This window comes from Zootermopsis nevadensis, unplaced genomic scaffold, assembly GCF_977971745.1.
Source record: "Zootermopsis nevadensis isolate Lab colony 2312 unplaced genomic scaffold, Znev_1.0 Znev_ptg000018l, whole genome shotgun sequence".
In the NCBI taxonomy this organism is placed as follows: domain Eukaryota; kingdom Metazoa; phylum Arthropoda; class Insecta; order Blattodea; family Termopsidae; genus Zootermopsis; species Zootermopsis nevadensis.
Genome location: NW_028259150.1, coordinates 573581 through 589292, shown reverse-complemented (window position 1 = coordinate 589292; position 15712 = coordinate 573581). Strand labels below are relative to the sequence as shown.

Below are 15712 nucleotides of genomic sequence, written 5' to 3'. Positions count from 1 at the left end.
TTGCACATCTTCGTAACCAAAGCTTTTTTTGCCGAATGACCCTTCGGTATGGACGTATTTACGTCAAAATTATACTTACACATTTTCAAACACAAAAAGAGAAGGAAGGAATAACCGCATATTGCAAACATTTATCCCTAGCATGGACAAAATCTACTGAATGATTCCAAAATATTCTCTTTGAAAAACACAGTTATTTGAAAGTAACAATTAGAGACTGAAATTAACTTTATAACTGTATTTTATAATAGTTTGAAACAATGACTCTTATGACATTGATGCATGAACATTCATTTAGAAGTGTAACTTCATTTCATTATTGCATGTGATATGGCACTGAAACACTGAAGTATCACTAAGTGCTGGATAAATATGGATAATATACATTCCCGTATTTATAGGAAGACAAACCCTTTCAAATATTCTCTTTGGTTTATTAAATCATCAAACAAAATACAGCTATTTGTTTAAAAACAATGGTTGATATTAAACATATTAAAGGGAGAAAACAAAGTTTTGCATTAATGTTTCTGCTGCTTTTCCCTGCTTTCTCTTGACTTTCCATAGCTACATTAAAACATTTCATTGCCAGCAGTGTGAAACATGTTATTTCTTTTCATTAATAACTGACAAACAAGTAACACTTCATTTATGCGCACTCGGCTTAAGTAGTTCACTGAAGCTTTGCTTTGCAGTACTGGCAGTATCAGAGATGTTCAATACTGATTATTTAAATGCTTCAATTACAAGCACGAGTAAATATTACCGGTAAATAAATAGATATGAAAATAGTATACTGAATAAATATTTAAAATGTGAAGAATTATTTCAGTTATTATATGGAGAAATCCATTATCTTATTTTTACCCTCCAACCTCAGTATCCATTGGCACAACAAAAATGTCCTTGAGATTCTAAAAGAATGATAAAGCAATGGATTTCTGAGTGCTATGTCTCAATACCCGATACATTCTAATCGTATATTTGTTTATGAAGCCAATAAACATTTGGCATATACTTACTTGGATACTTGGACGACCCGTTCTTCAAGTGCCTGAGCACTGCGGGTCCCAACTTTTTGTTGGCTCGATCTATAGACATTCGGTAGGACTCCTTGGACGAGGGATCGGCCCGTCGCAAGGCCTCTACCTGTATACAGGACAGCACAACACAGAGAAACGCGGACAAACATCCATGGCTTGAGTGGGATTCGAACCCACGGTCCCAGCGACACAAGGCCCACGCCTCAGACCGCGCGACCACTGTGACACCATGCTGAAAGGCATATCAAGAAAATGACTTATTTACAGGAGACTAAGTTCTTACGCTTATATGGTTTGATAAATGTGCATTATTAGTATTCATGTGCCCAAATGTAGGTGTCAGTATCTTCTTGTGGAGCAGCGTCAGAATTACACCCTTCTGGCATGATATGCGGCCCACTACTTTATGTCGTCAGACCAAACATCTCCAATTATTAAAATATAGTGATATACCCTCCTGGCATGTCCTCAATATGAAGTACAAATCAAAAAACAAAAATTAAACAAAATGATATCTAAATATATTTCCAACAGAGTCTTCTGCTATTAAATTAATGGATTGTGCTGATAAGGCATCAGATGGCAATGCAAATTCTAGAACACCACCAGACTCCAAGAATTGCCAGGATGAGAGAACATATCCACTCTCATCCCGTACTTCTACAACACGAACACCAGCTGGAGATGACATCACATTCCTGAAGCGTACATATACAGAATTAAAATTTAGTCTTAACAGATGACGCATTATATAATCCAATACAAGGAAAGGAATTAACATGCATAAGCTATGACACAGCTTCATGTAGCGACCAGAACCAATGCTGTTATCATTGTTACAACTTTCCCTTTAACATATTTTAATAATTTCTGTCATCAAAATCTTGTATCATCATTTCTGGCTTAAAATTTAATATTCATGAGTGTTCACAGAGGCAAAGGACTTGGACTTATTGGCTACATGTAAACCTGAATTCTCAACTATTTTCCAGCCTTGCAAAACTAGTTCAGTAGATGAAGTTTTCAAGCCTGCTCAAGCAGAAAAGCTTAGCCAAAAACTTTTGGCCCGTGACGTCTTTCTGCTTGCCTCTGTTGATTTTTTACCACCTTCTGTAATTTCTAGAATCAGATAGCCATGGGACTCCACATTCTCAGTTCTGCTTTAAATTTTGGGAGCAGCTATTTCAGAAGCTTTTTAAATATTTGGGCTCTTTGGAAATGTTTGAGTTTCACAGATGATTTTAGTTGTGTTTCACTTTTAAACCAGGAGAATTTCTAGGGCAACTACACCAGCAATTACACCAACTCTTGTCTGCAGACTTCTCGTTGCAGAATTCTTTGAGTCATGTTGCCATGGTAAAATGTTCACACTTCCATTTTTTTTTCGTGTCCAGTACACACCATTCAGCATGGTGTGCATTGGTGGTTAGCAGGATTCACGACCCATCAGTACATGGGTTCAATCGGGACCGCGACATTTAATGCTCCTGCTGTGACCCCTTTTTTTTGAGATGATGATGATGAAAGTGGAGTAATTGTTGGGATGCCATGGAGAAACCGGGGAAACCCCGGAGGAAACTCCATGATGCCTAGACCATGGCCTTGCTCAACGCAAGTTGTAAATCTGAGCACCGCCGGGAATCAAACCCGGGACCCCAGTATTACAGGCCCAGCGTTCTGACCGCTAGACCACCATGGCGGTTCACATTTCCATTAGAGGGGCCAAGACAGCCACTTTGTTTCTTAATAAGTGTTTGTATTTACTTGGCAGAGAAATGTTCAATCCACAAAAGCTGCATTATTCAGTAAGTGACAATTAAGTTATTTTATGCTGCAGCCAAGTCACCAACACAGCATAACAAAAACCCAGAATCTCAACATATGTTTCACTAGAACAAAGCTGAGAGAATTATGAGTCTTGCCCAACTATGATGGTTGAACTGAGTGGCATACTACAGGAAGCATTTGGAAGTATAACTGGAGACTTGTGAAGAACACTGTTTGGTTCCATTGTCCTCAATGTGACCTGTATCTTGGAGGCACCCAGTTCAAATGTCAGCTAAGACCATTTTCAAAGCTACTGTTGAGAAAGGATCTTAACCCATTCTATGTAAACTGATTCTGACTCTACCTTCCCAATAACTAGTGTTTTTAAAAATTAATTTAATGAGTTTGAAGTTTGGATTTAACATTTAACAACAACACACACATTTTAAAAGTTTGCAATATCAGGGACCTACTTGGCAATAAGCGTTATAAATCCACAAATTCATTTGTACTTGGATTAATTTCATAAGACAAACCTGTAAATTCCTTAGCTAATACCAACATGCAATTCAGATAATATAAATATCGCTAAAATTAAAATATTCAAGCAAAATGTTCTCCATAAAGCATTTCACATAATTCATAATATTTATATGCTTTACTTACTGTCTTTCATCAAAACTAATTGCTGCTGACAATTTGCTTATTCTATTTTCATCATTAAACCACCTGAAATGAGTAACACAGTAATGCCAATTCATATTAACTTAAAGAAAAATACATACAACAATTTCACAAACAGAAATAGATGTACTTAAAACTTGCATGCATGATGTAAATAATGTAATTTATGACTTTTAATTTAATTTAATCTCCAATTGTATAATTCACTACATCAAAAAATAATTAATACATGACCTAAAGCAACAAAAACACACTACAAAATGTATATTTCCGATGTCTTCATTTGTATGAAAAGCAGTTTGGGCACTCACTAGACAGTTGAGTTGTATAAGCTCCTGACCTGTTCTAGATATGTGAATGAAACAATATTTAACTGGCTGATGGAAAATAAATTAAATAATTTTATCTTACTGTATTACATGCTAGAGGCAAATTCGTAATATTTGTGACAGATTTAAAATCATTGTCCAGTTCGTAGATAATCTCTGACCGTCTATTGAAACAAATAGTATGTATATTAACTGGGTACATACAAAGGAATCCTTCTTTAGATACCAACAGTATACTCAGTCAACAAATTCCCTGCCTGAATGCTCTTATCATGTCAATTTTGGTACTGGGAGTACAAATTCTAAATACAGCCTTCTATTTGACTGAACACAATGGGAAGTGACAAAGCAAGACAAATTCTCTAATCATATTCCTCTTATCCATTGGTGACACTTATTCATTCAAATAATTTATTATTTCAGCAGATCATACATTATTATTTTTCTGTCACTTCTGGGAAAATGTTTTAAGAGAAAATGAGTGAAATGTAAAGTAGGTCTTAAAATAGTAAATTTTATGTACACATGAGAATTCTTGTCATATTTAATTTAATGCCATTTGGAATAATATTCCAGTTGGCATGTGCAAATAATAACTCTTTTCAAAAGGTGCATGAGTTAGGCCTGGGGACTGTTTTTAAATGGCTAATCATCATAGAGGGAAGTCTCTGGGTTAAGTCTCTGCCCTTTCATTCTACACACGAGTCAGGATCACTATTAGCAGTGGGTTGATCATTAACCAAACCAAAGTACTTACCTATGAAAACTTAAGAATGCTGCACAGTTTTTAGACCACTGTGTACAATCTTTTGCAATAGCTTGAATTTGAGGACTGTTTTGTCTTCCTGTATGTTTCACATTCCTTCTGTTAATTATTTGTACCTTGTTTTGGTTTGCTTCACACAAGTCACCAATATCTGAATTATTTCTATCAGAGCCATTTGACAATGTAGCAACATCTTCCTCAGCTTTGTTTCGCAGCCTTTTAATAGGTGATGACACAGTGTACGACACATTAAGGACCTTTGTAAAGGCTATTGTTGAATGCTGTTCTAGTTTTTTATAGATGGGACCCGAAACAGGTTGATTTCCATCATGGCTATTGCTTTCATTATCTTCACAGGTTCGAAAAGTGAATACAAGATTCACATTGTCAAAGCCACGTCCCATGATGCCATCTGGAGTATGACCCAAATCAAATGTGTGTCCCAGTTCATGACAGACAGCACCTAAGGTTGTAGCAAAACATCCACCATAAGTTCCCCTGCAGAAATAAAGCAGATGATAAGTTTTGTAGCTCTTACAATCAATGAACAATCAATGAAGGATCTTTCTGCCATGAAAAACCATGTGATTTACACATATTTAATTCAGTTCTTTGACTGTTGATTATTGAGTTATTTTATGACAATGAATTGACTTTTGGTGTTATTTATGGTGTCCAGTGACATAAAATAGGATAACTGTAAATTTGGAATTGGGAGGTTATATGGAATAAAGCAGTTGTTGCCTTGTAGCAAGATATTATCCCTGTATTTGAGGCACTGACAATTCTGTTTTACTGCTGGCAAGTCACATTTGTGACCTATTATGACATTAACAACGTTTGGTCACATTCATTTACTTTACTATCTTGAAACCTAGTTGCTTTACTTTTCACTTTTTTACATCAAGTGAGACATGGTGGGTAAACCTGTAACATAATCTGCTCTGTTCTTTTAACCACAAGATTTTCCTATGTAACAATGCTGGCATTGTTTGACTGTGAAGTAATTACTTATCTAAGATTAACATATTATTCTGCTCCATAACTTTCATATTCTGCACTGTAATAATTGAAAAATTGTACCTGTAACAACTGTCATCCATAAAATATCTGGTGTCAACTTTGTTAACATTGAGGAATCTTGGTATTATTTCAGCCACATGTCGTGGCCAAGTGTGAAGACAAGCAGAACCAAATATTGCAAGTCCTCCACCTCCAAGGGCAACATGTGCTTCCATTCTAGACAATATATCTTCATGGGTCTTAGGTGGTTCTTCATTCTCTGATGGACAGTAACGTGTACAAGAGAGAAAAGCAAGAAATTTACGGTCCTTATTACCAAGCGGTGACATCATCAGCTCACGACCAAAATGTTCCCATAATTCTCTTGGATCCATTACTCGAGCTTCTTTCACTGGTAGTTGACTACGAAAAACAATGCATTCAGGACCTGATCGGTTCAAGTCATACTCCAGCTGAAAGGCTTTTCGTTCTACTTTGGCTTCATAAAGTTTCTCTGCAGTAAGTGACTGAATGAGACGTGCTCCTAGGGCAATACGTTCACACGCACTTGGTACTGTATTATCTATGCCTGTTGGAGCCTGGAAGAGTCCATCATGCCCTAGACAAATTATATACACAGGTGTTACACGAAGCATCGTCCTTCTTGGCTGATATTCTACACTCAGTTTCAATTGGATGCCACAATATTCCAGGATTAGGTAATTCCTTTCTAAGAGGAGGCTTACCAAACACTTAAATTCAGAGTTGACAACAGGCCATTCTGTTGTTGAAATTAGTGCACCTTTGTCATTGTAGTGATGAAGCATGATTTGGCCTGTTGGGCAATTAATGCATTTATTTCCATTTTTAGTGAAAACGTGGCCCTTAATGAGTGGCATTGAATAACACAATTTTTCTCCATTCTCAATATTCGAAATTGTAACACTGTGATTGTCTGTCTGACATGATCCCATGTTTGGTTACACTGGTGTTATTGGCACCTGAAAATCAAACAACACGTGTGTCGTGGTACCACAGCTTATAAGCAACGATTACTGCTAGATATCCGCATTGCAGTTTAGAGGTGTGTCGGGGTTTTAGACAATAGCCAATTTCTTACAGTATTCTACTACTGACAGCAGTATCCCACTCTTGATTGGTTTTAGTTGAATAAACAATACATTTAAAGATTAAAATAAGACGGTAATAATATCTCTCAACGATTAAATGTGTATTATTTCCTAATATAAATATACATTTCTGACAGTGATATTTCGTGACAGCCAAAGTAGTGACAACATCCGCCACCTGTACCACAAACTACCATTGATAATGCTTCCTACAGACTGCGCTTACACATTACACTGCCATCTCTTATTCAAGCTTCAGTACTTCGTAGTACAAACGTCTCATGCCGTTTGGCTTATCTGAGCCTTAAACATTCGCATCATTCATTACTTGTCTGACTTTTTGGTAAGAAAAAAAGTTACTTCGGAGCCCCATTAGCGAGCTACATGTCTGATCATCCGTCTGAATGTCTTTCAATTCAACTAGAAACTATAACAACCATCCTATCTGCATGGAGCACAGACCTTTTTGAGGGAAAAAGAAAACAGCTCAGCTAGTAAAAGAATTCCCTGGTTTTTATGAAACCAAAGGGTTCTTGTCATGAAGCATTTAATCCAATCCACATTCTTCCACCAGATTTCCTCAACATCCGCTTTCATATAGTCTTCCCATCTACGTCTAGGTCTTCCGAATGACTTCTTTGTTTAAAGTTTTCCAACATTCATATTTTATTACATTCCATGGATCCATAAGATAGATGACAACAGGATGTGGAAAAATTCATAATAATTCATATTATAAACTTTGTGTGTATTTCTCATATCCCTTATGTCTGCTTTGTGCTTCGCCCCTCTCATTCTCATTGACTTTATCATCCTAATAATATTTGGTTCACCGTACAAAATATAAAGCTCCTTATTATGTGCATTTCTTCAGTCTTCTATCTTTTTAGGGCCTTGAATATTACAGGCAACAAACGATCGCTCCGCGTTCCGGTACGGTGTCAGCATGGTCATGCAAATTTATGAGGTGGAAGCAATGCTAGTGCCATCTAATGCAAGACCCCATCATTTTATGTGATGGGTACGAGGAAATTATTAAAAATATATTAATATTTTGTTGAGATCATTTTCTGTTTGTAGAACCTGAAAATACGAAAATGAACTCCAAAAATCTATAGGCCTATTTAACTTCCAGTCTAATTGGAATAACTAATGGATAACTGCATGCATGCTGGTAAAATGTAGTTCTGAGATAGATCATATATACATGTACAGATTTTGCATAACATCCTTTCTTTGTTCTTTAAGAATAATATGTGTGGCAAAAATTTTAAAATTGTAGGTGGTGTGGATCTACACTAGTAAAACTGAGCACTACTTACAGAATTGTAACTTTTTATTATATGTTAGTTTCCATGAAGTCCAGCAAAAGAAAGTTGTAGTCACACGCTCTTCCTGTAATCCTTGCTTGCTTTACATGAACCAAATGAATCAGCCAATAAATTAGTGACTGACTATTTCCACAGAACTAGAAGGTTTCACATCCCCAGTACAAAAGGTTACCACACAGCAAGTTACAACCACTTCCGATCCTTATTTATTTATTTAGTGTTCTGTCTGACGACAGGTCCATATGAACAGGATCCTTCCATCCTTTTCTCGGACTGGGACCTGTTCATATACGTTCTTGGCAGATGATCCAGAAGTGGTTTGCCATTGCCTTCTTCTGTGTGTGAATGGAGTAATTGTTGGGATGCCACGGAGAAACCGGGGAAGCCCCCGGAGGAAAACTCCGTGTTGCCTAGACCACGGCCTTGCCCAACACAAGTTATAAATCCAGGCACCGCCGGGAATCGAACCCGAGACCATAGGATTACAAGGCCAGCGTTCTAACCGCTAGACCACCGTGGCTTTTATTCCGATCCTTACAACCTACAAAATTCTGTGTTTATTTTTTATCTGCCCTCAGTCAGTACTACGGGCTAGACGATTGCGTTTTGAGTCCCGCATCAAGGACTTCCGTCTTAGTCCCTATTTAAAGTCGACTCTGATCCACACGCAGTCTACTATCTTTGCTTTTCCCCTGGTGCTTTTTACTAAAGCCGACAGCGGTGCGTAGTGTTACAGTAGGACGAGGATTTGCATGAAGTAGCTGAGAAACCTCAGTTGTCTCCATTAATCTTGCCACAAAAGAATCTATCAAGAGCAGCACACTGTGAGCCGCGATCTCTCTTTCAACTCGGCACGTGTTCTGATCTAATGTAGTACCGTACTTACGTCACTCATACATTCACTGTATTGTGTCGACGGAAACGACGGTGACGATGAAGGGGCAGGCGACGGCGTCCTGGTGGTCCCTTCGGAAGTTTCTCCAAAGCAGAGGGTCAATATCTCGATTCAAGGCCATATTAGAAATTACTAGAAGCACTAAAAGAGTGAAGGCTGGATCAGAGTAAATGCTTTTTATTTATTTGGAAGCCTGTATTTCTTTCTCTTGAATTCATTAAGAGGAAAAAGTGACGTGAGATGCAGATCGCACAACACGTGCCGTGGCTTTACAGTCCATTACTCATTTAACATTTTAGACCAGGTGTGGGGAAGTGAAACATTACGAAGCACATTCAGCACGGATGCGATCACTACAATAGAAATTTTTCAGTTGTTACGCAGTCCAGCAGGGACGTCTGTCTGCGTAAGGGAAGGAGAGCTTCGACTTTATGTGAAAGTTAGTAATTAACGCAGGTTCGACAATGGCACAGGGCTGTCCAGTGTGTGGCACGATTTCCTTTTTCTCTCCCTCGATGATGTGAAACTGGAAACAGATTTCTTATTTATGATAACCTCACATCTCACCTTATTTGTGATTGTTTGAAATTAGCGGTCTCTATGGGGAAGGAAATTGATGAGAACATATCATCTAAAGAATAGTGTAGGTAAATAAATAAAAATAAACAAAAACAAGAACAGTTTTTGCAGAAGTTTCTTTAGTGCTATGATTATACTAACACGTTTCCAACGCTGTAATGCATTTGTTATTCAACACTGTAGTCATTATGAAGTCATGCACTAGCAGCGCCGCAAGCGAGGTGACGTTAAAGCTTGGTATCGAGACGTTTCAAACGAAGTGATCAATGTGTAACTTTCTGAAATTATTGTTTTAGCTGACAAGCTTCAAAACTTTCAAGTCCTATGTGTAACACGTTGTGACACTGAAATAATATAAAAAATGTGAATATTAGAGACGAAAAGTTTCTTTATTTCTCACGATTTCTTGCAATCAGAAGTTCTATAGATCTAATGTTTGTTTCAGTTGATTATAGACTTACTCAGCTTTATGACTAGTAAGTGTGCAAAGAGATTACACAAATTTAAGACATTGACTTTCTACAATATTTATGTTCAATCAGTCACCATGTAACGCTGCAATAAATTCATATATCCTAAACATTTTATGATATTTTTAACACGGTTCTTTGTGTTTCTTCAGAGTTACGAGTTCTTAGAAACACCAAAAACACTGCTGGGACATTTAATCATACACCCAAAAAGCCTGAAAGCTAGGTACAATGTCAACTGTAAATAACATTTTCTCCGAACGTCATAATATAAGGGATAATATTTCTATTTAACATTAATACAGCGTGAACTTTGTATTCTTCACTAAATAATTTATTAGGGTGATTAAATGAGAGAGAGTTGAATGGGCTGTGACAAATGCATAGAAAATGTTAGTCCAAAATTCTATAAGAAAGAAATGACTTGGTAGACCAGATGTAAATGGGTATGTAGTATAATATTCAAATAAATACCAAAAGATTGGGTGTGGACTAGTTTCATATTGCTCAGAATAGGGTCCAATGGCGGGCTGTTGTGAATCTTCCGGTTTTCATTCGTAATGTTACACAAAAAATCAAATGCCATGACACCCTTCACTTTCTCTACCACCTGTAAGATACGTCTGCACGCGCCAGTCCTTGTTCATCACGTGTCCCATGTTTCTTTTGTTTTCTGCTGGGACGTGGATACGCAGCCGGTATTGCAGCTCTTACCAAACCTAAAATTCCCTCTGCATGTCCTGAAAATGCAATTGTACGTCACCTAGCTCCCTGATTCCACTTGCAATGATATACTTGTAAGATTTCATCAGTCGCTAATTACCTTACCTTCAGCTCCTCAATATTCGTATGGAAAAATTGTTGAAAGACAGCAACTCGGTAACGAGACCGAAATTCGAAGATCGTCCCTAGGCATTTCTAATGTCATGTCTCTTCCAGTTATATATTTACATAATTTTCTGAATTCTTTTATATAAATTATGTAGAGTCTCACGGGGGATGCCGCGGACAATGAAATCATTTCTCATATAATAAATCAATATGAAACAGGCTATATCTTTGCTATATTTACTTTTTACACTCACTTCATCAACATAAGTTTGCAGCCTTTGTGTTATCTGTCAGCCATTCCGATGCCTTTGGCTTCAGAGGGCCCTACAGACTATTACAGAAACATACAACTTTCAAATCGAATAGAGAAAGGTAGGGCAGGTTTCTGTGTACAAAGATAATGTTTGTGTAATTGTAGTGCCATTAGAAATAACTATATTAGGATTCGGTCAACATAAACCCGATGTATAGCGAAGTAAACTCAGTAGATGGATGAAGAAATGTCCAATTAGCAGACTATAGGTAAAATAACTATAATATAAAGGTAGCTATTAAATCCTTTAAAAATATGACAAATTTTAAACTTCCGGTAAGGACGGTAAGAAGTGAAAATTCGATTCACGAAGAAAATGGTGACAAATTAAATTCGGAGTGTTTGCTACCAAGTAACTGAGAATTTTTTTTCCCTTTTGATGTATAAAATCGTAAGGATTAAAATACTGGCCCTACGAAACAAAAATGTGTGTCATTAATATGATCAAATCAAGAAGGATGAGATGGACAGGCCATGTAGCACGTATGGGGAGGTAAGAAAGTGCATACAAAATTTTGTTGGAAAGTCTGAAAGGGACAGAGTACTTAGAAGACTTGGGCGTAGATTGGAGGATAATATAAATTTAATCTCAAGGAAATTGTTTCTAAAATTGTGGACTAGATCGATCTGGGTTGAAGAGGACCATCGCCAATCTCTTATGAATACGGTAATCAACCTTCGGATTCTTAAAAAAGGGAGTTTCTCAACTAACGGAACGACAATTAGCTTTTCAAGAAAAACCCTGTTCCACGGAGTCAGTTTAAGAATACATAAAAATATGCTGTTCTTAATAACTTAGTTCATAATACAAAATATTCCCTGAGCACCTAGCAATTATTCATGTGTTCGTATCTCTGCTTCTGTGGAAGCCGAAGTTTCATTGTATATTTACAGGATCTATAGTTTACTCTTTCTTAGCCAGTTCAATCCAGCCCGCTCCACTATGCCCTGTTTCCCTACGACCCATTTCTCATCTGCTCCTATGTATCCCAAATGATCTTTTCAATTTGATTATTTTGTGTTCGGACTCCAAGGAGTTCTTATTTCCTCTGTGATTCGAAAAGAGAGTCCTGTCAGATATATGAGTCATTAATTCTGTGACTTGAAACAAGATAATGTTAAGCGCAGAAAAGTAAGGTTCTTGTAATCATTAAAAGAAAATCGATAAAGGATTAAGAATCAGAACTTTGACTGTTTATTTCTTCTGACAGTTGAACATCCTAAAGCAAGGCATAAGAAATGACCGGAGTGGTTCATATTAAAAGCTGTATTACGACTTATAGCGGATTTTATTTGGAGGTGACATTTTATTGCCTCAAACCATTTTAACGATAGAACCAATTATTGGATTGGGAGTAGCAATTCTGAGTCGGAAAGTGCCAGAGCACTTGATGTGAACGATGAAAAAGAAACGTACAGGTTATAAAGCTCCTCATTATGTAATTTTCTTTTATCCTTTGCTTCTTCATCTTTCTGGGATACAATTGGAGAGAGAAATAATTCGTCAAGCAAAATTTAAGATAGGTACCGTGAAAGCTATTAACCCTTCTGGAATCTCAGGACGAGACGTGTGAGACTGTCAATTGTCAATGCAGCCTACGAAGAGAAAGTTCGTTAGTCGTCCCTATGTGTGAACTGAACACACCAAATTAATTTCTTCCGACTTTTCCTGTCAACTTTTGGTGAAAGCAACTAGGTTCTTGTGACAAAAATAAAGATGATTTGTTTTGTGATGTGAGCTATTAAGATTCGTATTTTTCTATCAGAATGTCCCTGATACACAGTAGACATCTACGGCCAGCTGGAATGACGTAAGAGAGCGATGATCCCTTACTCACGAGAGACAGAGAGGAAGAAAGATTTCAAACAGACGTGATTGAAGATTGCCCATACAAGGATAGGAAGAACCAGATGAACCACTTGGGCTGTTGGGATAGACAGTAACGCTAAATGCAAAGGCTACAAAATACATATAGAATGAAGATTTCTGTCTTCTGGGTTGTTGCGCCGTGAAGCATGGTAGATGTTAACCAACGTTTCCGCGGAATCGCCCTGATGACGGAGGCAATATGACCTCTGAAACGTTGGTAAACATCGACCATACTACACAGCGCAACAACCCAGAAGACAGAAATCTTCATACTCATCGCCCTGATGGTGGAGGCAGTATGACCTCTGAAACGTTGGTTAACATCGACCAGACTACACAGCGCAACAACCCAGAAGATAGAAATCTTCATACTCATTGCCCTGATGACGGAGTCAGTATGGCCTCCGAAACGTTGGTTAACATCGACCATACTACACAGCGGAACAACCCAGAAGACAGAAATCTTCATACTCAACGCCCTGATGACGGAGGCAGTATGACCTCTGAAAAGTTGGTTAACATCTACCATACTACACAGCGCAACAACCCAGAAGACAGAAATCTTCATACTCATCGCCCTGATGACGGAGGCAGTATGGCCTCCGAAACGTTGGTTAACATCGACCATACTACACAGCGGAACAACCCAGAGGACAGAAATATTCATACTCATCGCCCTGATGACGGAGGCAGTATGACCTCTGAAACGTTGGTAAACATCGACCAGACTACACAGCGGAACAACCCAGAAGACGGAAATCTTCATACTCATCGCCCTGATGACGGAGGCAGTATGATCTCTGAAACGTTGGTTAACATCGACCAGACTATACAGCGCAACAACCCAGAAGACAGAAATCTTCATACTCATCGCCCTGATGACGGAGTCAGTATGGCCTCCGAAACGTTGGTTAACATCGACCATACTACACAGCGGAACAACGCAGAAGACAGAAATCTTCATACTCATCGCCCTGATGACGGAGGCAGTATGACCTCTGAAAAGTTGGTTAACATCTACCATACTACACAGCGCAACAACCCAGAAGACAGAAATCTTCATACTCATCGCCCTGATGACGGAGGCAGTATGGCCTCCGAAACGTTGGTTAACATCGACCATACTACACAGCGGAACAACCCAGAGGACAGAAATATTCATACTCATCGCCCTGATGACGGAGGCAGTATGACCTCTGAAACGTTGGTAAACATCGACCAGACTACACAGCGGAACAACCCAGAAGACGGAAATCTTCATACTCATCGCCCTGATGACGGAGGCAGTATGACCTCTGAAACATTGGTTAACATCGACCAGACTACACATCGCAACAACCCAGAAGACGGAAATCTTCATACTCATCGCCATGATGACGGAGGCAGTATGACCTCTGAAACGTTGGTTAACATCGACCAGACTACACAGCGCAACAACCCAGAAGACGGAAATCTTCATACTCATCGCCCTGATGACGGAGGCAGTATGATCTCTGAAACGTTGGTTAACATCGACCAGACTACACAGCGCAACAACCCAGAAGACAGAAAACCTCATACTCATCGCCCTGATGACGGAGGCAGTATGACCTCTGAAACGTTGGTTGACATCGACCAGACTACACAGCGCAACAACCCAGAAGACAGAAATCTTCATACTCATCGCCCTGATGACGGAGGCAGTATGACCTCTGAAACGTTGGTAAACATCGACCAGACTACACAGCGCAACAACCCAGAAGACAGAAATCTTCATACTCATCGCCCTGATGACGGAGGCAGTATGATCTCTGAAACGTTGGTAAACATCGACCAGACTACACAGCGCAACAACCCAGAAGACAGAAATCCTCATACTCATCGCCCTGATGACGGAGGCAGTATGACCTCTGAAACGTTGGTTAACATCGACCAGACTACACAGCGCAACAACCCAAAATACAGAAGTCTTCATACTCACCGCTGTGTAAACGTCAAACCATACATACATACAGAATATTTGGAAAACGAAAATCAAAAATTTATAATTTATTCTCTTATTACTTGATGACATTGTTTCAGTTATGGAGCTTATAAAACGTCGAACGAAGTGGGCTTGAATGGTGAGCAGGGAAGGATTTTAAGGAAATCCTTCTTAGTCTAATTTTATCTTATTGACTTGTAGAAAGTTAGGGAAGCGTTTAAATCAGTCAGAAAAGCCTCTAACCTAGTAGAGGTTAGAAACATGATTTTTCTGGAACTGAATTTCAGAGCGTTCGTTATCGCTGAATCAGATCGCTCGGTTAGTTTCTCTGTGCGTGTGGTTATAACAACGCTTTATTTCATTTAGTGTTTAATAACGCTGAACCAACTTGTGAACTTATGATATTCCAAGTATGTGCTACGAAGTCTGGTTCAACTCTTGTAGTCTGTCAATGCTAATAACTTTTAATCGCATTAAAGTCGTTAAATATTAAATTTCTTTAATTTGTTTGTGTTACGCTGTCCACCCCCGACGTTATTCTTATCGAAGGAAAATCGTGCATATAAATATAGAATCGGACAAATAAACTGACGTCATATAAATCCAAAGTTTTTCTGCCAGAAAGTTAGCATAGTGTAGGTGTCATCACAAACGGTGATTCTGTTACTCGTAATATGGACGCACTAAAACTTTGTGTGCTATAAAGCAGATGTGTCTTCTGTTGTATCTCTGATGGAAT

At 38.4% G+C, this 15712-nt stretch overlaps 1 protein-coding gene across 1 annotated transcript in view; it reads right to left on the bottom strand.

Moving 5' to 3' along the window:
• Positions 1-413: 413 nt before the first annotated feature.
• The window catches only part of LOC110827462 (uncharacterized), a 142473-nt gene continuing 127174 nt past the window's right edge, over positions 414-15712 (bottom strand). The window contains exons 3-6 of the mRNA XM_022059169.2: positions 5673-6592; positions 4581-5087; positions 3477-3539; positions 414-1741 (exon numbers count right to left, since the gene is read on the bottom strand). Coding sequence (XP_021914861.1) covers positions 1543-1741; positions 3477-3539; positions 4581-5087; positions 5673-6565 — 1662 coding nt within the window. The 5' untranslated portion in view covers positions 6566-6592 and the 3' untranslated portion in view covers positions 414-1542. The remainder of the gene's footprint in view (positions 1742-3476; positions 3540-4580; positions 5088-5672; positions 6593-15712) is intronic.